This window comes from Camellia sinensis, chromosome 6 (genome assembly GCF_055761805.1).
Source record: "Camellia sinensis isolate YWXY chromosome 6, ASM5576180v1, whole genome shotgun sequence".
Taxonomy (NCBI): Eukaryota; Viridiplantae; Streptophyta; class Magnoliopsida; order Ericales; family Theaceae; genus Camellia; species Camellia sinensis.
The window spans coordinates 67,900,788-67,924,586 of record NC_138966.1 but is presented as its reverse complement, the minus strand read 5'-3'; the positions used below and the strand labels follow the sequence as shown (position 1 = coordinate 67,924,586).

General features: G+C 39.7%; 1 protein-coding gene across 1 annotated transcript; it reads left to right on the top strand.

The window, feature by feature from the left end:
- The first annotated feature begins 1,657 nt into the window (after positions 1–1,657).
- LOC145793340 (uncharacterized) lies at positions 1,658–23,276 on the top strand. Its single transcript, XM_082876146.1, has 6 exons — positions 1,658–1,847; positions 2,084–2,149; positions 20,066–21,397; positions 21,462–21,574; positions 21,870–22,514; positions 22,740–23,276. The coding sequence occupies exons 1-6, from the start codon at positions 1,658–1,660 to the stop codon at positions 23,274–23,276; spliced, it is 2,883 nt and encodes a 960-aa protein (XP_082732272.1).
- The last annotated feature ends 523 nt before the right edge of the window (positions 23,277–23,799 follow it).

Below are 23,799 nucleotides of genomic sequence, written 5' to 3'. Positions count from 1 at the left end.
GGGTTCAAAAGGGTCAGGAAACATTACTGGCCGGCCACCAACTTTTAGGATCCTCCCAAGTGTGTACATCACAGATATGTGGTTCAAAGTTCAAGAAAATGGCCCCAAGGTGTTCAACATTAGCCCGGAAGTGTGAAAAACGGGCGTCGGAGGGCGTCGGAGGATATATAACTGGTTGCTGCAACAATTACTGGCCTCCCACCCTTCAGTGACCTTCTCGGTGATAAAACATAGGTACCTGCCAAAAATGAACAAAAACTGATGCAAAACGAATGTTCGGGGACCAAAACACGCAGTTCGGGATCCCGAAAATGAGTCGTCAAGCACCGAAAGTGGCATTCGGCCACGAAGTGGGTTTCTGAGACCCCAGTGTCCCTCAAAAGGGAGAAAATAAGATGTATGCCAAAATTTAGAGCAAACGGAGATGGTTAAGCGGTCCCGAACCGAGGCACACGGCTAACGGTCCCGAAAAATCGGAAACCGGACTCCGAAATGGGCAAAATGGCCTGCGGCCACAAAATATAGCCCACGGCCATTGAGAGATGGTCCACGAGACCTCTCCCTCCCCATAGGAAAAGAAACAAAGAAAATCGAGTCTGGTTCGCAAACCGAGGCAAGGCACAGAAGAGGGTTCGGAAGTCCGGAGGCAGGGCTCGCAGCCAAGACTCTGAAACTTCTGAACGAGCACATTATGCAATATCACCAAGTGCTCAACTGGTGACGTCTGAGTCTCAAGGTCGGTCAAAAATGGGGTGTCTACAGGTACCCAACATATAAAGCAAAAAGGTTTTAAAATTTTAAAATTGCCCATATATTTTTCAAATAACCCTTACCATCCAAAAAGATGGAAATTTGAAAAAATATATGGGCAAATACAAAGGAACTAATCACCTCAGCTCATGAAAACCCATGGCTGAACAACAAAAGACAGAGGCCCCATCTCAAAATAATACCAAAACCATGTGCTGAAGAACCCACGGTTTAGCCATCCAAATTATCTCCCAAATAGAAGTCAGGCGGTGGGACCAAAATGAAGGATTGGCCCATACACATATTAAATAAAAGCCCACATGGCCACAATCCACGAATAGTCCACTGTACCACTCAACATTTACCCGATTGACCCATAATAACAAAAAGTATATATAATACATTATTTATACCACGGCCCCACGTTTGAAACACCAGGCCAAAAAATGGCTGGCCCACCACAAATCAAAATAAAACCAAAACCATGAGATGGTTTTGACGCAAAACTGTGGGCTAAAGTACAACCACATAGATCCACTTTCCCATGTAGTAACATCAGTGACAGCTCCTTTCAACCAACCAGTGTTACAGGTGGGAAGATTGAAATGGAGACATACTACAATACAACGCAGAACAGCCCAAAGAGTGGACAGCGCATGGTCCCAGTTTCCATACAGAGACGACAACACATATACACATCCGAATCCAAAACGGCGACGACCTCACCGGCGGAAAAACCACCTTAGAAACCAGGCGGCAAACAGGCCACTGCAATGTAACATCCCCGCAGCAACAAACAGCAGCAACTTCACACACACAGAAACCAAACGACGCCAGGAAAACGGCCCAACGCCGACACGACAATGCACAGTCAAACAAACCTGCACTGTCACGGTCACAGACCACAATGCCGGAAGACCCTTCTGGCATTAAGGAAGCTTCAAATTGTCCATCAACAAAGAAAACCAGCACTTGGGATTTCTCTTGGGGTAGATCTTATCCTTCGTTATGCCTTGGGTTAAGTGGCTTGGATGTCACGGCTGTGAGGAGTGTGTTGCTTATTGGATTCCATGTTTTATCTGCAGTAGAGACTGGGGGCTTGTGAGGTTGATTATTATCTTTGACTCGGCTTGAGGGTTGTTGTTTGGTCTGTGTCTGTTTTGTTTATTAGCTTAGTGGTGTTATTTTGTGTGTATCTCTGCCCATATATCCACCTCAAGTTCCCATCTATTATCTCTGATGGTAGGGGTTACTTGAGGACAAAGAGGATATATGGGCAGAATTGGGTTTTTTCTGTATTTCTATTGTTCTTGCTTGTCCCTTCTATTTTTAGGGGTTGCAGTGATAGTTTATGTTGGTTATATCTGTTTTTTATTTGTTATTGGGCGTGGTGCCTGGGGTATGCCCCTTGTAAACGTGTAAATTTCATTGTCTATATTTTATGACTTACTTACCCAAAAAAAAAAGAAAACCAGCACCGCCAGCGACACAACATCACCTTCGGCACAAAACATACCGAGTGTACCGAAAAAGTCATGCCCAGCTTACACCTCATCCCCGACGACGGCGGCTAAACCGAAACTGGATAACAAATGTAGCTGGGAAACCAAAATCAACAATAACCAGGTCTGTAGCATCACCTCCCTCGGAAAACCGGAGAAGAGAACCCACCACAGATCCACCGGAAAAGCCCGTCGCCCAGTGACGAACAACCAGGCCTTCGCTGAAACAGAACCAGCACCGAGGATAGACACCCAGCGTTGGTGACACCCCACCATCAAACAAAACAACCTGGGACCCAGCCCACACTCCTGGACGAACTGGAAACAAAAGCACCTCTTTGCCAAACCATTGTCGGAGTAGATTAGAACCCCAAACCGCAACCAAATCCTCCTTCTAGGTATGAACCCGCAGAATAGCACTAAAGTGCGTACTCACGTGAGACTACCGGAGTAGACCGAGGCAGCAACACATCGCACAATCACGCCGGCGAGCACAACGCCGGAAGAGAACATAACTAGAGTAGAATATATCACGAGGGGGCCCTTGTCACTCCAAGCAATACACGTCGGAAAGAGGCAACTCAGGCCAAGTGGAATAATTACTCAACGTAAAAACACCATAAAAATAAATTAAAATTCAATACCATAGACACTATAAAACATGATCAGAAACCAACAAACTCACTCACACAAAAAGTCAAGGGTGGAGGAGCTAACAAACTGGCCGGGACAGACCAGATACCAGGAGAAAACTCACCTAAGTGTTCAATTCTCAAGTGCAAAAGGGTGAATTTGAATTCCTTTTGATTTTCTTCCAATTTCTCTTTTCTTTCATCTAACTTTCCCTTCTAGCGCTCGTGAACAATGTTTCTCTCTAACCTTCTCTGTCATTCTCCATCCTTCTCTATTTTGTACAAGGAACTAATTAACTTAGGTCACGAACTGATTCATTAGCTTAAGTGGGAAGTTTAACTCAAACTAACCTTGAACAGCCTCTAGGAAAGAGAATGTTTTGTGTAATTGTAGCTTAACGATTTGAGTTTAACTTATGAACCAGATTCAAGGTTAATTAATCACCTAAGTGTTGAATTCTTATTCACCCAAAAAAGTGTTGAATTCTTAAGTCCACAAGCATGAATTTGAATTCCCTTCGATTTTATTCATAATTCTCTTTTATTTCTATAACTGTCTTTTTTAGCTCTGAAGAAGAAAGTTTCTCCCTTACTTTCTTCGTCCTTCTACATAATTCTGTATTTTATTCTAGGAACTAATGACGCCATATCTTCAAAGCAAAAACCACGGCAGCTAGTTCCAGATCGTGGGTAGGATAATTCTTTTCATTGGGCTTCAACTGACGAGACGCGTACGCTATGACTTTACCTTCTTGCATTAACACGCAACCCAAACCCTTATATGACGCATCACTGTAAATCTGAAATTCTTCATTAGCCGATGGTAGTACCAGAACTGGCGCTGTAACTAACCTCGTCTTCAGCTCCTGGAGGGCTGATTCTCTTTCATTGGTCCATTCATAAGCTGCTCCCTTCCTAGTTAGTTGTGTCAATGGCACTGCAATCCTCGAGAAATCCTTCACAAACTTCCTGTAATAACCTGCCAAACCCAGAAAACTACGAACCTCGGACACGTTGGTCGGCGTCGGCCAATTCACAATGGCTTCGATCTTACTGGGGTCAACTGATATACCGTCTTCATTAATCACATGCCCTAGAAATGAAATGCTGGAAAGCCAAAACTCGCATTTACTTAACTTGGCGTACAACTTTTTATCCCTCAAGGTCTGCAGGGCAAGTCTCAGATGATTCTCGTGCTCGCTCGTACTCCCGGAATAGATCAATACGTCGTCGATAAAAATAATGACAAACTCATCTAGGTATGGCTTAAAGACTCTGTTCATCAAGTCCATGAATGCTGCTGGGGCGTTGGTTACTCCGAAGGGCATTACCAAAAATTCGTAGTGGCCATATCTGTCCGAAAAGTAGTTTTCTCGATGTCCTCGGCTTTAACCTTCAACTGGTGGTAGCCTGACCTAAGGTCAATCTTGGAAAAGACTCGTGCTCCTCGTAGTTGATCAAGCAAATCATCGATTCTAGGCAATGGGTACTTATTCTTAATGGTCACCTTATTAAGTTCTCTGTAGTCAATGCAAAGACGAAGTGTGCCATCCTTTTTCTTAACAAATAGAACGGGTGCTCCCCACGGTGAAGTGCTCGGCCTAACAAATCCTTTGTCCAACAATTCTTGTAATTGCAATTTCAGTTCTCTGAGTTCGGCTGGGCCCATTCTGTAGGGCGTTTTGGAGATGGGTTGTGTTCCTGACAGGATGTCCACGGTAAACTCTATTTCCCTATCGACAAGGTGGCCAGGCAACTCATTCGGAAAGACATCGGGGAATTCCTCAACAACGGGTATGTCGGCTAACTCAACACTTCCATTCAAATCACTTAGTATACTGCATAAATAACCCTGACATCCTTTTTGGATCAACCTGTAGGCCTTCATGGATGAGATTAAGTAAGGTGGGGGTACTACTCCTTTACCTTGGAAAATGGCCTCAGCTTGACTTGGGGTCTTCAATGTGACGCTCTTAGTAACACAATTAATGGATGCATGGTTCGCTACTAACCAATCCATTCCCAATATGACATCGAAATGGGTCATGCTTAATGGCATCAAATCAACTAACAACTCTACATTCTCAATCATAACAATACACTTCCTATAAATGGATGTAACAATCATATTTCTCCCAGATGGAGTAGACACAGATAATACGTAATCAAGGGGTTCTAATTCTCTACTCAACTTCTCGGCGAATATAGTGGACACAAATGAATGCGTAGAACCCGAATCAATCAATACGTTTGCATCTTGAGAACAAATTGAAAGGGTACCTGACACTACCGCCTCGGCATTCTGGGCGTCTCCGGGCACCAATGCAAAAACTCTGCCTTGCCTTGCCTGTATTCTCCCGACGTTGTTGTTCTGTGCAGAGCCCGAGGTGCTTCCATTCCTCTTTCCATTGTCAGTCCCTGCCTTCGGGCAGTCCTTCACACGATGACCTATCTCGCCGCACTCATAGCAAGCTCCTGTTGCCCAATGACAAACCCCAAAATGTAGCTTTCCACAACTCGCGCACACCGGCTTGGCGTTACCTTCCTGATTTGAGTTGCTGGAACTCTCTGCGCTCATTCTCTTCTTGGCATTGAACGGAACTCAGCGGTTATCATAATTCTGTCTCTTCCTCTGACCCTCACCTGATCTCTGGTATCGGTTTAAATTAGCTTCGGCCAGGATGGCCTTGTCCAGTACTCCAGCGTATGTCGGCATATTGAGCATATTGACCCGATCTTGTATCGGTCCACGTAACCCACTTTCGAACTTCCTCGCCTTTCGGTATTCGTCGTCAACCATATGAGGCGCATATCTCGCCAGTTCGGTAAAGGCACGATCGTATTCTGCGACTGTCTTGTTCCCTTGCATCAGATTCTGAAACTCCGTGGTCTTTCGGTCTCGGACGCTAAGGGGGAAATGCTTGTTGTAGAACAACTCCAAAAATTTTGCCCAAGTCAGACCCGGATTGCTTTCTCGGACCATCATCCACCACCTACGAGCATCGTCGTCTAATGTGAATGCTGCCAGAGATACCTTATGGGCGTCTGTACTGGGGAAGATCTCAAACAACTTCTCCATCTCTAAAACCCATGCCTCGGCTTTCATTGGTTCTATACCTCCTTGAAATCTCGGCGGTTTCATTTTCTTGAACTCTCTGATCAGGGTTATCGTGTCGTTCCCATACAAAGCCTGCTGTAGAGGCACTTGTGGCACTGGAGGGGGTGGAGCTGTATAACGGCCATTCGTCCGCTCAGCCTGCGCGGAAGTCGTACCAGTATCCTGTGGCCTAGGTTGTCTCTGCTCACGAACCAAGCCTTCGACTAACCTTTCCAACCTCTCCAATCTATCTTCTGAACGATCTCGGCCAACTGGAGGTCTACCTCTCCTCATGATGCTAGGAGGATGCAAGATGAACTTTAAAAATAACTGAACAGATAATACGTATACAAGTAACAAATGTCTATGCCGAAATGATGCACACGTAGTCAAGTAGCAAGTAATATGATGCAATCCTAACATCATTCTAAGGAAAATCCTATGCTCTTTAGGACTCAAGGTGGGTGATTAACGTACTATAAGGAACGCGTGCTCTGATACCATTCTGTCACGCCCCCAAACCGCCCCTAGTAGTTTGGTGCCATGATGGCCAGTAATCCGAGATTACCGAAGGCCGACTTACAAGAATCACACACAATCAGAGTATAAAATATGGGGCTTACAAGTGCGGAAGCAACATATATATATATAGAATCTAAATAGTCCATGAGAGCCGTGCTTAAGTCCAATGAAATGACATACATTTTTTTTTTTACAAAGTCTTACAACTTAGATACAATAAGGGGATGAGATACAAAATACATCTTGACCAAAAGGCTTCTCGAGCCGACATATACAAGTGCACAAGAAATACAAGCTAAGAAGCATGATCTTCAAGATGGTGCAAAATGCTAATCCAAAACACGTCGGCAATGCACCCAAAAACACATCGGCTACACGTCTAGGCCTCATTGCCTTCTTGCTCATCACCTACATATATATAGAGAGGGTGAGCTTGGGTACTCAGTGAATGATATTAGAAATAAAGGTTTTGCATGATTGATATCCAAGATTTCTTCCAAAACAATACATAGCATACTTTACAATCAAGGGGGAAATCAAGTTCATTGCCGGCCTATCAAGTTCTTTGGATGTTATTACATCTACTTTTTTTTTGGGTGGATAATTATTACATCTACTTAATACAAGGGGGTGATGACAATTCCAAGACAAGAGTGCAGTTGCATTACCCCTGCAGCTAAGGACTTTCAAGACAAGAGTGCAGTTGCATTATAGTCCCCTGCAGCTAAGGACTTTCAAGACAAGAGTGCAGTTGCATTATAGTCCCCTGCAGCTAAGGACTTTCAAGACAAGAGTGCAGTTGCATTATAGTCCCCTGCAACTAAGGACTTTCAAGAAATGTCATCAAAACAAGATAGTGCTTAATATACAAGTAGGGATAGTCATTCATGCTAGATCAAGTACTTTTCAAAACAAGGCAAGACGAGATTTATGAAAGCAAGTGTAACATAGCTTTATTAAAAATACCACTCACATAGTTCTTCAAACGTCGGGGTCGAGACAAGCCCAAGTCCTACAAACACATGGCAAAGCCTATTGAATGCACTTTCAAACAAGTCTCTTATGTATGCAAATGATCTCGGAAAGCATGCTGGGCACTAACCAGGTCTAGGCCGAGGTTCCACACCTCCTCACCGAGGTATGTTCCCGAGGGCCACATGCAAGGAAAAGAGGTCGGGAAACTCTGGGTTTCCCTCTGCTAATGAACATGGAGAACATGAGTGTGAAAACATGAAAAATATGAATGTTCGATCACAATCTGTTATCACAAATCTGGGATTTTCATGCCACGAGTTTGAAAACATGGACCTGGGTACCCGTACTTGGAATTCTTGCGGAAATAAACACAAAAACATGATTCTTTATGCAAGCTTTCGGATCAAAACAAGACTTTCTTGAAGAACACATGAATCTCATTTTCTCTTTCTAAAATCGAACTTCAAAACAATGCATGGCTTACAAATCATATCCGATCATGCAATGCAATAACATGAACATAGAGAACATCATGAGCAGATCAAGAATCTAACCTTAGAACACGGATCTAACGGTTCGATCTCTAGGAATCAAGCTTGAAGATCTACTTCCTCACTCTAAAACTCCTTCTTCCTCCTAGAGCTTCTCTCTCTACAAGGCAAGGTTATGATACCAAATGATAGTTTTCTTTACCCGGTTCTGGGGTTAACCCTCTACTGAGACACGTGGCGGCGACTGGTTGGGTTTTTCCCTGAAAAGGTGGCTGACAGATCAGACAAAGCATGGTGGAAGGGTGTTCAACAAGTAAAGCGGTATGGGCTCTCTGACGAGGCAAAGACATCGGCTAATAACAAGGCGTATTTAACAAGCTACACGGAATGGCACTCCGGCAAGGGGTGACATCGGCTAACAAAAGGACTTCGGCAACTAAGGTGACAATGACCTCAGCTAGGTAGGACAACACTTGACTAAGCTGTGCCACATCTTGGCCTAGATGCGCCACACCTCGGTCTAGGTCATACCACTCTAGGACGAGATCACTTGGGTGCAAGGTAACATCTCGGCTAATGTGTCAAGGCAAGGACGGAGGTCAACAAGGGGTTCCAAGATACTTCTAGACTGAGGATGACCTCGGCTTGGAATGATCTAGGCGTAACGTAACCTAGGCTTGGAATAACATCGGCTAGTATAACTCAGGCAAGGCGTGACCTAAGTTTCACATCAAGGAAGGAACAAGACAAGCACACTACACTTAGACAAATCACAAGGCTTCAAAACAAGGCATGGATCACATCCGCTCAAGCGAAACAAGTCACGAACATACACATGCAAGCTTAACAAGTCATAATCATACCGATGCTCATGAACATGATGAGGACATAAAATGTGGGTTCCTACAGTCTACCCTCTTTTCTTTCATCTAACTTTCCCTTCTAGCTCTCGTGAAGAATGTTTCTCTCTAACCTTCTCCGTCTTTCTCCATCCATCTCTATTTTGTACAAGGAACTAATTAACTTAGGTCACCAACTGATTCATTAGCTTAAGTGGGAAGTTTAACTCAAACTAACCTTGAACAGCCTCTAGGAAAGAGAATTTTCTGTGTAATTGTAGCTTAACGATTTGAGTTTAACTTATGAACCAGATTCAAGGTTAATTATTCACCCAAAAAAGTGTTGAATTCTTAAGTCCACAAGCATGAATTTGAATTCCCTTCGATTTTATTCATAATTCTCTTTTATTTCTATAACTGTCTTTTTAGCTCTGAAGAAGAAAGTTTCTCCCTTACTTTCTTCGTCCTTCTACATCCTTCTCTATTTTATTCTAGGAACTAATTAGCATAGGCCACTCATGGTTTCATTAGCTTAAGTGGCCAAGTTTAGCTCAAACTAACCATCTTTTTTTTGGGGTGAATAAACTAACCATCTTTACACTCTAAGAAGGAGAATTTTCAATGTAATATAAGCTTAACGATCTTGGTTTAGCTTAAACACCTTATTTAAGGTTTTCGAAACCACCAAGTGTTCAATTCTCAAGTCCAAACGAATGAATTTGATTTCCCTTTAATTTTCATCCTATTTCTCTTTTGTTTCTCTAACTTTCTCTTGTTGCTCTCAAGAAGAATGTTTCTCTCTAACTTTCTTCGTCCTTCTTCATCGTTCTCTATTTTGTTCTAGGAACTAATTAGCCTAGGCCACTAATTGTTTCATTAGCTTAAGTGGCAAAGTTTAACTCAAGCTAGCCTTGCATAGCCGCTAGGAACGAGAATTTTATGAGTGATCGTAGCTTAATGATATTAGTTCAACCTAAGCACCTTATTTAAGGTCTTCTTAAACACCCAAGTGTTCAATTCTAAAGTCCAAAAGGATGAACTTCAATTCCCTTTGATTTTTTTCCTATATCTCTTTCCTTTCCCCAAGTTTCTCTTCCTGCTCTCAAGAAGAATGTTTCTCTCTAACTTTCTCCATACTTCTCCATCCTTCCCTATTTTGTTCTAGGAACTAATTAGCTTAGGCCACTAATTGTTTCATCAGCTTAGGTAAGAACGAGAATTTTCGGATTAACTGGAGCTTAATGACATTAGTTTAACTTAAGCACATTGTTTAATGTGTTCTAAATCACCAAAGTGTTCAATTCTCAAGTCAAAAATGATGAATTTAAATTTTCCAAATGGGGGAAGAAAGCAGAGCTTCTCTCTCTAGATTCTAGAGAGAGAAAGCTCCCCCCGGTGGTGTATAACGGTGGTGAAGGACTGGTGCTGTTCTGGCCAGCTTGTTTAGCTCCTCTACCCAGATTCTGCGGGTGAGTGAGTGTTGTTTCAGATCTATTAAGCCCTGGTTTGGGTGTTTGATGATCTATGTTCTTGTTTATTAATTTTGTTTGGAGTTCTTCGGTTATTTCTAGAGGTATTCTTGTCCCAGCTTACTTCGGCCTCCATGGTTTATATTAAGTTGCGGTTGGCCTCATCTGTCAGTTGTGATGGTGGCTTTCTGTTCTTGTGTAAGCTGGTTGCTGTAAGGTAGGGCCTTGTAATGCCAACGGACTGCTGAACGTCTCTCTGTGGGTTTGGTGTGTTTGTAAGTGTGTGCCTTAGTTGCAGAGGTTTGGTTATGAGCATTGGTCTGGGTTTTGATCTGGATTAACGTGCAAACCAAGCTTTGTTTCAGATGGTGCTGTGTCCACTAGCGTTGGGTTGATGTCCAACATCGTCGTCATGATGGGTTTGTTGGGTTGATGTCCAACGTTTTTCCGTGTTTCGAAGATGGCTTCTACCATGGCAAGCTTGCTGCCGGTGGGGTCATGGTCTCTGGGTTTTACTCTGATTATCATGGTGTGGGTATCTATTTTTAGGTACTACGTGCCGGTGTCGTTGTTGCTGTAGGGTGGTGTTGCTGGCGGATGGTTCTTTGTCCGTTGCTATAATATGAGCTTCTCTACGGGCTGGGTTTTGCTCCGGTGCCGTTAGCTCTGTAAATTGAATTTTGGAGGAGATGAGTGGGGTCCACGCGCAGCATTGAAGTGTCGTGAATTGAGTTGTATCTGATTATTTGTTGATTTCAACTTTCCCGCCAATGTATGACAGGAAGGTAGTAATCTGAGTTGATTGGATGGCATCACATGGGAGAGAGGATAGCCCACGGTTTTGTTACAATCAGCACATGGTTTTGCTGCTGGTTTTGACTCAAGGTGGGGCCAGCCATTTGATAGGTGATCATGCTTTTTATTTTGGTTATAATATATGTAGTTTATATATATATATATTCGGGTAATGGCTGGCTTTGGGGCCCACTTGTTTTGCTTTTGCTGAAGTAGTTTCTATTATATTGGTGATATTGTGAAGAGTGGAAGGTGGGTCCCATTTGTTTGCTTTTGAGGGAATCACGTGGGTGCCCATGGGTTTTTGTATAGGCCATGGGTTTTTTGCTATTTGGCCGTGGGTTTCTTTTGCCCACCTTAGACTTTTGAATCTTCGGTTATTTTTTAGTGACCCAGTTTATTATTCTCAGCAGTTTGAGCTATTTGCTATATTGGGTTTGTCTAAGCGGGTTTGGTGTGCCCATTTATTTCTGTTTAGCCACATTACAGCGGACTATTCATAGTTGATTTTTTCATTTTGATTGATCGTGTGATCCTCATGTGACTCGATACAAGGTGAGTTTTGAGCCATCTCCGCCAAGAGTGATTGAGGGGTCACTGCTTTGGGGAATAGTGGTTTGATGACTTGCTGAGTCAGAGACTGGGAGATGAGCGGGAGGATAGCTACCGGTTTATGGTAGCTTCTTGTCTTCATGTGACCCATTCTATTTGATTGTATTGCCACGCCTGACATGGAGTGAAGGGCACACTGCCGTGGGGTTTGAGGCTTACGATCTACCAAGGAAGGGACTGGGGGATGTGATGTTTGATCTTATGTGTTTTTTGACTATGTATTGGGCTGTTGCTGTGGGGCTATTGTTTTTGCGCTACAACTCCTAAGACCGTTGATTACGGCTACTACTCGTGCTAGCTTCATGTGACTTTGTCGGGATGTGTCGTGGGGTAGATTTTTTCCTCTGTCATGGCTTTGGTTAAGTGGCTAGGATGTCACGGCTGTGAAGAGTGGAAGGCTTACTGGACACCATGTGCTCATCTTCGGTAGAGACTGGCGGCTTGTGGGGGTGACTAACCGTTTGGACCGGGCTTTTGGGTTGCAGCCTTGTGTGTTTGTTTTGTTAAATAGCTTTGTGGTGTTGTTTGTACCTTTGCCCATATATCCATCCCTAGTTTCCATATATTATCTTTGATGGTAGGGGTTACTGGGGGACAAAAAGATATATGGGCAAAGTTGGGGTTTTTTTTAGTTTTCTGTTGTTCTTGTGCTTTCCCCCCATCTTTATGGGGGTACTTTAGTAGTTTATGTTGGTTATGTAATTTTTATTTATTTGTTGTTGGGTGTACCTGGGGTATGCCCCTTGTAAACTTGTATATTTCATTGTCTTTATTTTATGACTTACTTACCCAAAAAAAAAAAAAATGATGAATTTGAATTCCCTTTGATTTTCATCCTATTTCTCTTTCTTTTCTCGGACTTTATTTTCTAGCTCTCATGAAGAATGTTCCACGATAACCTTCTCTGTCCTTGTCCATCCTTCTCTATTTTGTTCTATGAAGTAATTAGCTTAGGCCACTAAATGATTCATTAGCTTAGGTGGGAAGTTTAACTCAAACTACCCTTGCTCAGCGTTTAGGAAAAATAATTTTCTCAGTAACTGTAGCTTAACGATATTAGTTTAACATAAGCACCTCATTTAAGGTTTTCTAAATTACTTAAGTGTTCAAATCTCAGGCACAAAAGGATGAATTCGAATTCCCTTCGATTTCCTTCCTATTTCTCCTTCTTTTCTCTAACTTTCTCTTCAAGATCTCAAGAGGAACGTTTCTCTCTAGCTTTCTCTGTCCTTCTACATCTTTCTCTATTTAATATAACCACAACATTTAAGGTTTTCTAAATCACCAAAGTGTTCAATTCTCAAGTCCAAAAGGATGAATTTGAATTCCCTTTGATTTTTCTTCCTATTTCTCTTTCTTTTCTCTAACTTTGTCTTCTAGCTCTCATGAAGAATGTTTCTATCTGACCTTCTTCGTCCATGTCCGTACTTCTCTATTTTGTTCTAGCAACTAACTAGGTTAGGTCACCAGCTGATTCATTAGCTTAGTTGGGAAGTTTAACTCAAACTAACCTTGAATAGCTTCTAGGAAAGAGAATTTTCTGAGTAATTGTAGCTTAACGATATTAGTTTAACTTAAGCACCTCATTCAATCCTTCTCACTCACCCAAGTGTTGAACTCTCAAGTCCATAAGGATGAATTTGAATTCCATTTGATTTTCTACTCTTCATTTATTTTTTTTATATTTTTTTGTAACTTTCTCTTCTAGCTCTCAAGAAGAAAGTTTCTATCTAACTTTTTCCATCCTTCTGCATCCTCCATTTGGTTTTAGGCACTAATTAACTTAGACAACTAATTGTTTCTGTAGTAAGCTTAAGTGGCCCTGTTTAACTCAAACTAACCTTCTTTAGCCTCTAAGAACGAGAATTTCTGGATTAACTGGGGCTTAAAGATATTAGTTTTAACTTAAGCACCTTATTTAAGGTTTTCAAAGTCACCTAAGTGTTCAATTCTCAAGTGCAAAAGGGTGAATTTGAATTCCTTTTGATTTTCTTCCAATTTCTCTTTTCTTTCATCTAACTTTCCCTTCTAGCTCTCGTGAAGAATGTTTCTCTCTAACCTTCTCCGTCATTCTCCATCCTTCTCTATTTTGTACAAGGAACTAATTAACTTAGGTCACCAACTGATTCATTAGCTTAAGTGGGAAGTTTAACTCAAACAAACCTTGAACAGCCTCTAGGAAAGAGAATTTTCTGTGTAATTGTAGCTTAACGATTTGAGTTTAACTTATGAACCAGATTCAAGGTTAATTAATCACCTAAGTGTTGAATTCTTATTCACCCAAAAAAGTGTTGAATTCTTAAGTCCACAAGCATGAATTTGAATTCCCTTCGATTTTATTCATAATTCTCTTTTATTTCTATAACTGTCTTTTTTAGCTCTGAAGAAGAAAGTTTCTCCCTTACTTTCTTCGTCCTTCTACATCCTTCTCTATTTTATTCTAGGAACTAATTAGCATAGGCCACTAATGGTTTCATTAGCTTAAGTGGCCAAGTTTAGCTCAAACTAACCATCTTTTTTTTGGGGTGAATAAACTAACCATCTTTACACTCTAAGAAGGAGAATTTTCAATGTAATATAAGCTTAACGATCTTGGTTTAGCTAAACCACCTTATTTAAGGTTTTCGAAACCACCAAGTGTTCAATTCTCAAGTCCAAACGAATGAATTTGATTTCCCTTTAATTTTCTTCCTATTTCTCTTTTGTTTCTCTAACTTTCTCTTGTTGCTCTCAAGAAGAATGTTTCTCTCTAACTTTCTTCGTCCTTCTTCATCGTTCTCTATTTTGTTCTAGGAACTAATTAGCCTAGGCCACTAATTGTTTCATTAGCTTAAGTGGCAAAGTTTAACTCAAGCTAGCCTTGCATAGCCGCTAGGAACGAGAATTTTATGAGTGATCGTAGCTTAATGATATTAGTTCAACCTAAGCACCTTATCTAAGGTCTTCTTAAACACCCAAGTGTTCAATTCTAAAGTCCAAAAGGATGAACTTCAATTCCCTTTGATTTTTTTCCTATATCTCTTTCCTTTCCCCAAGTTTCTCTTCCTGCTCTCAAGAAGAATCTTTCTCTCTAACTTTCTCCATACTTCTCCATCCTTCCCTATTTTGTTCTAGGAACTACTTAGCTTAGGCCACTAATTGTTTCATTAGCTTAGGTGGCCAAGTTTAACTCAAAACAACCTTGCTTTTCCTCTAAGAACGAGAATTTTCGGATTAACTGGAGCTTAATGACATTAGTTTAACTTAAGCACATTGTTTAATGTGTTCTAAATCACCAAAGTGTTCAATTCTCAAGTCAAAAATGATGAATTTGAATTCCCTTTGATTTTCATCCTATTTCTCTTTCTTTTCTCGGACTTTATTTTCTAGCTCTCATGAAGAATGTTCCACGATAACCTTCTCTGTCCTTGTCCATCCTTCTCTATTTTGTTCTATGAAGTAATTAGCTTAGGCCACTAAATGATTCATTAGCTTAGGTGGGAAGTTTAACTCAAACTACCCTTGCTCAGCGTTTAGGAAAAATAATTTTCTCAGTAACTGTAGCTTAACGATATTAGTTTAACATAAGCACCTCATTTAAGGTTTTCTAAATTACTTAAGTGTTCAAATCTCAGGCACAAAAGGATGAATTCAAATTCCCTTTGATTTCCTTCCTATTTCTCCTTCTTTTCTCTAACTTTCTCTTCAAGATCTCAAGAAGAACGTTTCTCTCTAGCTTTCTCTGTCCTTCTACATCTTTCTCTATTTAATATAACCACAACATTTATGGTTTTCTAAATCACCAAAGTGTTCAATTCTCAAGTCCAAAAGGATGAATTTGAATTCCCTTTGATTTTCTTCCTATTTCTCTTTCTTTTCTCTAACTTTGTCTTCTAGCTCTCATGAAGAATGTTTCTATCTGACCTTCTTCGTCCATGTCCGTACTTCTCTATTTTGTTCTAGCAACTAACTAGGTTAGGTCACCAACTGATTCATTAGCTTAGTTGGGAAGTTTAACTCAAACTAACCTTGAATAGCTTCTAGGAAAGAGAATTTTCTGAGTAATTGTAGCTTAACGATATTAGTTTAACTTAAGCACCTCATTCAATCCTTCTCACTCATCCAAGTGTTGAACTCTCAAGTCCATAAGGATGAATTTGAATTCCATTTGATTTTCTACTCTTCCTTTATTTTTTTATTTTTTTTTGTAACTTTCTCTTCTAGCTCTCAAGAAGAAAGTTTCTATCTAACTTTTTCCATCCTTCTCCATCCACCATTTGGTTTTAGGCACTAATTAACTTAGACAACTAATTGTTTCTGTAGTAAGCTTAAGTGGCCCTGTTTAACTCAAACTAACCTTCTTTAGCCTCTAAGAACGAGAATTTCTGGATTAACTGGGGCTTAAAGATATTAGTTTTAACTTAAGCACCTTATTTAAGGTTTTCAAAGTCACCTAAGTGTTCAATTCTCAAGTGCAAAAGGGTGAATTTGAATTCCTTTTGATTTTCTTCCAATTTCTCTTTTCTTTCATCTAACTTTCCCTTCTAGCTCTCGTGAAGAATGTTTCTCTCTAACCTTCTCCGTCATTCTCCATCATTCTCTATTTTGTACAAGGAACTAATTAACTTAGGTCACCAACTGATTCATTAGCTTAAGTGGGAAGTTTAACTCAAACTAACCTTGAACAGCCTCTAGGAAAGAGAATTTTCTGTGTAATTGTAGCTTAACGATTTGAGTTTAACTTATGAACCAGATTCAAGGTTAATTAATCACCTAAGTGTTGAATTCTTATTCACCCAAAAAAGTGTTGAATTCTTAAGTCCACAAGCATGAATTTGAATTCCCTTCGATTTTATTCATAATTCTCTTTTATTTCTATAACTGTCTTTTTTAGCTCTGAAGAAGAAAGTTTCTCCCTTACTTTCTTCGTCCTTCTACATCCTTCTCTATTTTATTCTAGGAACTAATTAGCATAGGCCACTAATGGTTTCATTAGCTTAAGTGGCCAAGTTTAGCTCAAACTAACCATCTTTTTTTTGGGGTGAATAAACTAACCATCTTTACACTCTAAGAAGGAGAATTTTCAATGTAATATGAGCTTAACGATCTTGGTTTAGCTTAAACACCTTATTTAAGGTTTTCGAAACCACCAAGTGTTCAATTCTCAAGTCCAAACGAATGAATTTGATTTCCCTTTAATTTTCTTCCTATTTCTCTTTTGTTTCTCTAACTTTCTCTTGTTGCTCTCAAGAAGAATGTTTCTCTCTAACTTTCTTCGTCCTTCTTCATCGTTCTCTATTTTGTTCTAGGAACTAATTAGCCTAGGCCACTAATTGTTTCATGAGCTTAAGTGGCAAAGTTTAACTCAAGCTAGCCTTGCATAGCCGCTAGGAACGAGAATTTTATGAGTGATCGTAGCTTAATGATATTAGTTCAACCTAAGCACCTTATTTAAGATCTTCTTAAACACCCAAGTGTTCAATTCTAAAGTCCAAAAGGATGAACTTCAATTCCCTTTGATTTTTTTCCTATATCTCTTTCCTTTCCCCAAGTTTCTCTTCCTACTCTCAAGAAGAATCTTTCTCTCTAACTTTCTCCATACTTCTCCATCCTTCCCTATTTTGTTCTAGGAACTAATTAGCTTAGGCCACTAATTGTTTCATTAGCTTAGGTAAGAAGGAGAATTTTCGGATTAACTGGAGCTTAATGACATTAGTTTAACTTAAGCACATTGTTTAATGTGTTCTAAATCACCAAAGTGTTCAATTCTCAAGTCAAAAATGATGAATTTGAATTCCCTTTGATTTTCATCCTATTTCTCTTTCTTTTCTCGGACTTTATTTTCTAGCTCTCATGAAGAATGTTCCACGATAACCTTCTCTGTCCTTGTCCATCCTTCTCTATTTTGTTCTATGAAGTAATTAGCTTAGGCCACTAAATGATTCATTAGCTTAGGTGGGAAGTTTAACACAAACTACCCTTGCTCAGCGTTTAGGAAAAATAATTTTCTCAGTAACTGTAGCTTAACGATATTAGTTTAACATAAGCACCTCATTTAAGGTTTTCTAAATTACTTAAGTGTTCAAATCTCAGGCACAAAAGGATGAATTCAAATTCCCTTTGATTTCCTTCCTATTTCTCCTTCTTTTCTCTAACTTTCTCTTCAAGATCTCAAGAAGAACGTTTCTCTCTAGCTTTCTCTGTCCTTCTACATCTTTCTCTATTTAATATAACCACCACATTTACGGTTTTCTAAATCACCAAAGTGTTCAATTCTCAAGTCCAAAAGGATGAATTTGAATTCCCTTTGATTTTCTTCCTATTTCTCTTTCTTTTCTCTAACTTTGTCTTCTAGCTCTCATGAAGAATGTTTCTATCTGACCTTCTTCGTCCATGTCCGTACTTCTCTATTTTGTTCTAGCAAGTAACTAGGTTAGGTCACCAACTGATTCATTAGCTTAGTTGGGAAGTTTAACTCAAACTAACCTTGAATAGCTTCTAGGAAAGAGAATTTTCTGAGTAATTGTAGCTTAACGATATTAGTTTAACTTAAGCACCTCATTCAATCCTTCTCACTCACCCAAGTGTTGAACTCTCAAGTCCATAAGGATGAATTTGAATTCCATTTGATTTTCTACTCTTCATTTATTTTTTTTATTTTTTTTTGTAACTTTCTCTTCTAGCTCTCAAGAAGAAAGTTTCTATCTAACTTTTTCCATCCTTCTCCATCCTCCATTTGGTTTTAGGCACTAATTAACTTAGACAACTAATTTTTTCTGTAGTAAGCTTAAGTGGCCCTGTTTAACTCAAACTAACCTTCTTTAGCCTCTAAGAACGAGAATTTCTGGATTAACTGGGGCTTAAAGATATTAGTTTTAACTTAAGCACCTTATTTAAGGTTTTCAAAGTCACCTAAGTGTTCAATTCTCAAGTGCAAAAGGGTGAATTTGAATTCCTTTTGATTTTTTTCCAATTTCTCTTTTCTTTCATCTAACTTTCCCTTCTAGCTCTCGTGAAGAATGTTTCTCTCTAACCTTCTCCGTCATTCTCCATCCTTCTCTATTTTGTACAAGGAACTAATTAACTTAGGTCACCAACTGATTCATTAGCTTAAGTGGGAAGTTTAACTCAAACTAACCTTGAACAGCCTGTAGGAAAGAGAATTTTCTGTGTAATTGTAGCTTAACGATTTGAGTTTAACTTATGAACCAGATTCAAGGTTAATTAATCACCTAAGTGTTGAATTCTTATTCACCCAAAAAAGTGTTGAATTCTTAAGTCCACAAGCATGAATTTGAATTCCCTTCGATTTTATTCATAATTCTCTTTTATTTCTATAACTGTCTTTTTTAGCTCTGAAGAAGAAAGTTTCTCCCTTACTTTCTTCGTCCTTCTACATCCTTCTCTATTTTATTCTAGGAACTAATTAGCATAGGCCACTAATGGTTTCATTAGCTTAAGTGGCCAAGTTTAGCTCAAACTAACCATCTTTTTTTTGGGGTGAATAAACTAACCATCTTTACACTCTAAGAAGGAGAATTTTCAATGTAATATAAGCTTAACGATCTTGGTTTAGCTTAAACACCTTATTTAAGGTTTTCGAAACCACCAAGTGTTCAATTTCCCTTTAATTTTCTTCCTATTTCTCTTTTGTTTCTCTAACTTTCTCTTGTTGCTCTCAAGAAGAATGTTTCTCTCTAACTTTCTTCGTCCTTCTTCATCGTTCTCTATTTTGTTCTAGGAACTAATTAGCCTAGGCCACTAATTGTTTCATTAGCTTAAGTGGCAAAGTTTAACTCAAGCTAGCCTTGCATAGCCGCTAGGAACGAGAATTTTATGAGTGATCGTAGCTTAATGATATTAGTTCAACCTAAGCACCTTATTTAAGGTCTTCTTAAACACCCAAGTGTTCAATTCTAAATTCCAAAAGGATGAACTTCAATTCCCTTTGATTTTTTTCCTATATCTCTTTCCTTTCCCCAAGTTTCTCTTCCTGCTCTCAGGAATAATGTTTCTCTCTAACTTTCTCCATACTTCTCCATCCTTCCCTATTTTGTTCTAGGAACTACTTAGCTTAGGCCACTAATTGTTTCATTAGCTTAGGTGGCCAAGTTTAACTCAAAACAACCTTGCTTTTCCTCTAAGAACGAGAATTTTCGGATTAACTAGAGCTTAATGACATTAGTTTAACTTAAGCACATTGTTTAATGTGTTCTAAATCACCAAAGCGTTCAATTCTCAAGTCAAAAATGATGAATTTGAATTTCCCTTTGATTTTCATCCTATTTCTCTTTCTTTTCTCGGACTTTATTTTCTATACTCAAACTACTCTTGCTCAGCGTTTAGGAAAAATAATTTTCTCAGTAACTGTAGCTTAACGATATTAGTTTAACATAATCTAGATCGTGGTGGGGCTAATACTCGAGGAGGTAGAGAAAACAGAGGACGTGGTGGAGGTAGGGGATCTGGAAATCACTCGGGGAAATCGTGGGCTGAAATCACAAATTCGTCTACAAGATTGCAAGTCTCTCTCAGGTACTTCCCTCCTACTGTTAAAGACGACTTTATCAGTGTTGATTTGCCCCCAAGACCTAATCCCCTTCAAAAGTGGGATTCCTGTTTGGTGGGTTATTTCTTATGGAAAGGGGTTAACTTCAACTACATGAAGAATAGTGCATTTAGCATGTGGAAGAATAAGGGTCTTAAAAAAGTTTTAGCTAATGGTGAAGGCTTCATTTTCTTCATTTTTGATAACCTTGAGTGTTGCTTTGAAGTCCTGGAGGGAGGTCCTTGGTACATTGGGGGCTTCAATATTATTCTGAAAAAATGGAAACGTATGATGAAATTATCGAAGGAGAAGGTGACTAAAGTACCAGTCTGGGTTAGGTTCTATAATATTCCTTTAGAATATTGGGATGATGATGGCCTTGGTAGGATTGCTAGTGCTGTTGGTAACCCGTTGTTCACGGATCAGCTCACTGCTAGTGGGGGTAGGGTTGCTTTCGCCAGAGTTTGTGTAGAAGTTGATGCTTCTTCCAAACAACCACCCTCTTTCCCTGTAAATTGTGATGGTGAAACAATTGTTGTGAATGTTGAATACCAAGGTCTTCCTGCTAAATGTGAACATTGTGTAGCTTTTGGCCATGAGACAACTAGATGTGTTACTACTCAAGTGGCTAAACTGGTGTCTCTCCAGAAAGAAACAGAAGAGAATCCTACTGAGCCTGGCTGGACCACTATTATGGCTAAAGGGAAGATGCAAGTTGGAGTTATTGCTGGAGATGAGGCAATTCCTGTTCCTCAGGGAACTCATGGAACAAATGAAGAGGAAGGTCTGACTTCTAATTTGCAAGGGGAGGTTTCACTACCTGACCAAATTGAAGCTACTGATGAGGAATTACTGTTGAATAGGGAAGTGCCTTTTACAGATCAAGCAAAAAATTCTGACTCAGTAACAGAGGACAACAGGCCTGTTGCTTCTCAGATTCTTGCTGGTTCTTCTGCTGACACCGGGGAAGATGTTCCCTACATTGAGGGCCTGCAAGAGATGAAGAGCAACTTGGCAGATATGATAAGCCTTATCATCCTCAAGACCCAGCATTGCTGGAGGAAGTACAGAAGTTCAAGGATTCAACTCCTGGTAGTCCTAATGCTATTCCTGTGCCAAATCAACCAACTCCAGCAAAAGGTAAATCCTCTGGCAAGAGCAGCAGTAGCCAGAGGAAAAAGAAGAGGTAATTCTCAGTTTCTTAGTTGTGGGTTTTGTTTGTCTTTTGTTTTCTATGACTTTTAAAATAGCTGCTTGGAATATTAGATGGTTGAATGATCCTTCTAAACATAGAGAGTTAAAAAATTTTGTGGTTAAAGAAGATATTAAAGTCATGGGTATTTTGGAGACCAAAATAAGAGCTGTAAATGAAAAGAAAATTTTCTCTTCCTGTTTAAATAACTGGTCTTTTTTGTCAAACTCATAACCTAATCAAACTGGTAGAATTTGTGTTTCTTGGGACTTCAATTTTTGTATGGCTGACTAGCTATCTGCCTCTGATCAACATATTTTTTGTAAGATTACTGATCTTACTCAGGCCTCTACTTTCCTTGCCTGTTTTGTGTATGCTGACAATAACTACTCTTTGAGAAGGGTCTTTTGTGAAACCATGGTTAGATTATCCCACTCTCAGTCCAAATGTCCCATTGCCTTCTTAGGGGATTTTAATGCTACTAGATACAGTCATGAGAAATTTGGAGGCTCTCAGATTTGGAATTCTTCGAAGGAGGAATTTAATTCTTATATTCTTGCCTCTGAGCTTGACGATTTGTCATATTCTGGCTGCCAATTTACTTGGGCTAACAAGAGGGATTGTGGGGGAGTATATTGCTACTAAAATTTATAGAGTTTTGGTTAATGAGTCTTGGCTGGATAAATTTCCCAACTCTACTGCTATTTTTCTGCCTTCTACTATTTCTGACCACTCTTCTGCTGTTGTGACTGTTTTTGATGCTGTCACCTCTTATAAGAAACCTTTTAAGTTCTTTAATTTCTGGTCCAAACAAAAGGACTTTCTTTCCCTGGCTTCTAATGAGTGGAGTCAATACATTCAGGGTGTTCCCATGTTTAGGGTCTGTCAAAAGCTTAGAAATTTGAAACCTGGGTTAAGAGACCTAAACAAGAAAGATTTTAGTGACATATCTACTAGAGTCCTTGTTGGTAAGTCAGACCTTGAATCTGTTCAATGTAAATTGGACAAGGATCCGAGCAATCTGATTTTGCAGAATCTTGAGAGAACTAACCACAGGCATTATGTGGATTTATGTGCTGTGGAGGAGAGTTTTGCTCATCAAAAATCCAGGGTTGATTGGTTGGGTCTGGGGGATAGGAATACCAAATTCTTTTTTAGATCTGTTAAGAGCAATATTAACATAAGCAAAATCCTTAGCATTGAGTTGGATGATGGTAGTAAATCATCTAAGCCTGAAGACATTCATCAATCCTTCATTAGTTTTTTCACAAATCTTTTTGGTACCCCGCTCAAGGACTAGTACAATGGTTTTGAAAGGATTAATTCTCTGGTCCAGTCTAGAGTCTCTGTGGAACAATCTATAAAGCTTGGTAGTCTTGTCTCTGATAAAGAGATTAAGGATGTTGTTTGGTCTCTTAAGGCTAATAAAGCCCCTGGCCCGGATGGTTTTACGGGTAGTTTTTTTAAGGCCTCGTGGGACATTGTTGGGAAGGACGTTACTCAAGCAATTAGAACCTTTTTCCAGTCTGGTAAACTTCTCTCTGAGGTTAACAGCACTATTATTGCTCTCATCCCTAAGGTTCCTAATCCTTTGAGAGTGGGTGACTTTAGGCCTATTTCTTGTTGCAACACAATCTATAAGTGCATACCCAAGATTATTGCTAACAGAATTAAGGTTGTCCTCCCTGATTTGATTGACCCTGTTCAATCTGCTTTTGTGCAAGGTAGGAGGATCTCTGATAATATTTTTTTGTCCCAACAGCTCATGAGAGGTTATCATCGTCGGTCCGTTACTCCTAAATGTGCTATGAAAGTTGACATTATGAAAGCCTACGATACTGTTAGATGGGAGTGTAATACCCCTGTTCCGTAGTATGCCAATTGGTCCTTAAATTGAGTATGATTACGTGTTTACCACATTTTATGTGCCATTATGTGAATATATGTGATTTTGAAATTTTATCTGTTCACCGTAGGAATATCTGTTTGAATAATCAGCTTTGGAAATATAATTGAGGGCCTTATCGGCCACAGAACCCAAAATTGATTACGCCATTATGATTGCCATAATTTTTAGAGCCTACGGTGAAATTTAATCGAAAAATTGATTCGGGCCAGATTAAATTGAATTATTTAATGGCATTGTGCTCAAATTGTTTAATATCTTAAATGTGGCTAGTGGGGCTTCTTGTATTTGAGCACTACACTCCTCATTCTCTCATATATCCTTCATTTTTGGCTGATCAAACTCTAAGAAAGGGAGGAGGTCGGCTGTTAGAGAGAGAGTGAGGGAGAAAGTTGTGTAATTTTTGGCCCAAGGTTATGAATTTGAAGTCCAACTCAAGAACTGACCATAGATTGAGCTTCTAGGTAAGTGATTGTTTATGAATTCATGA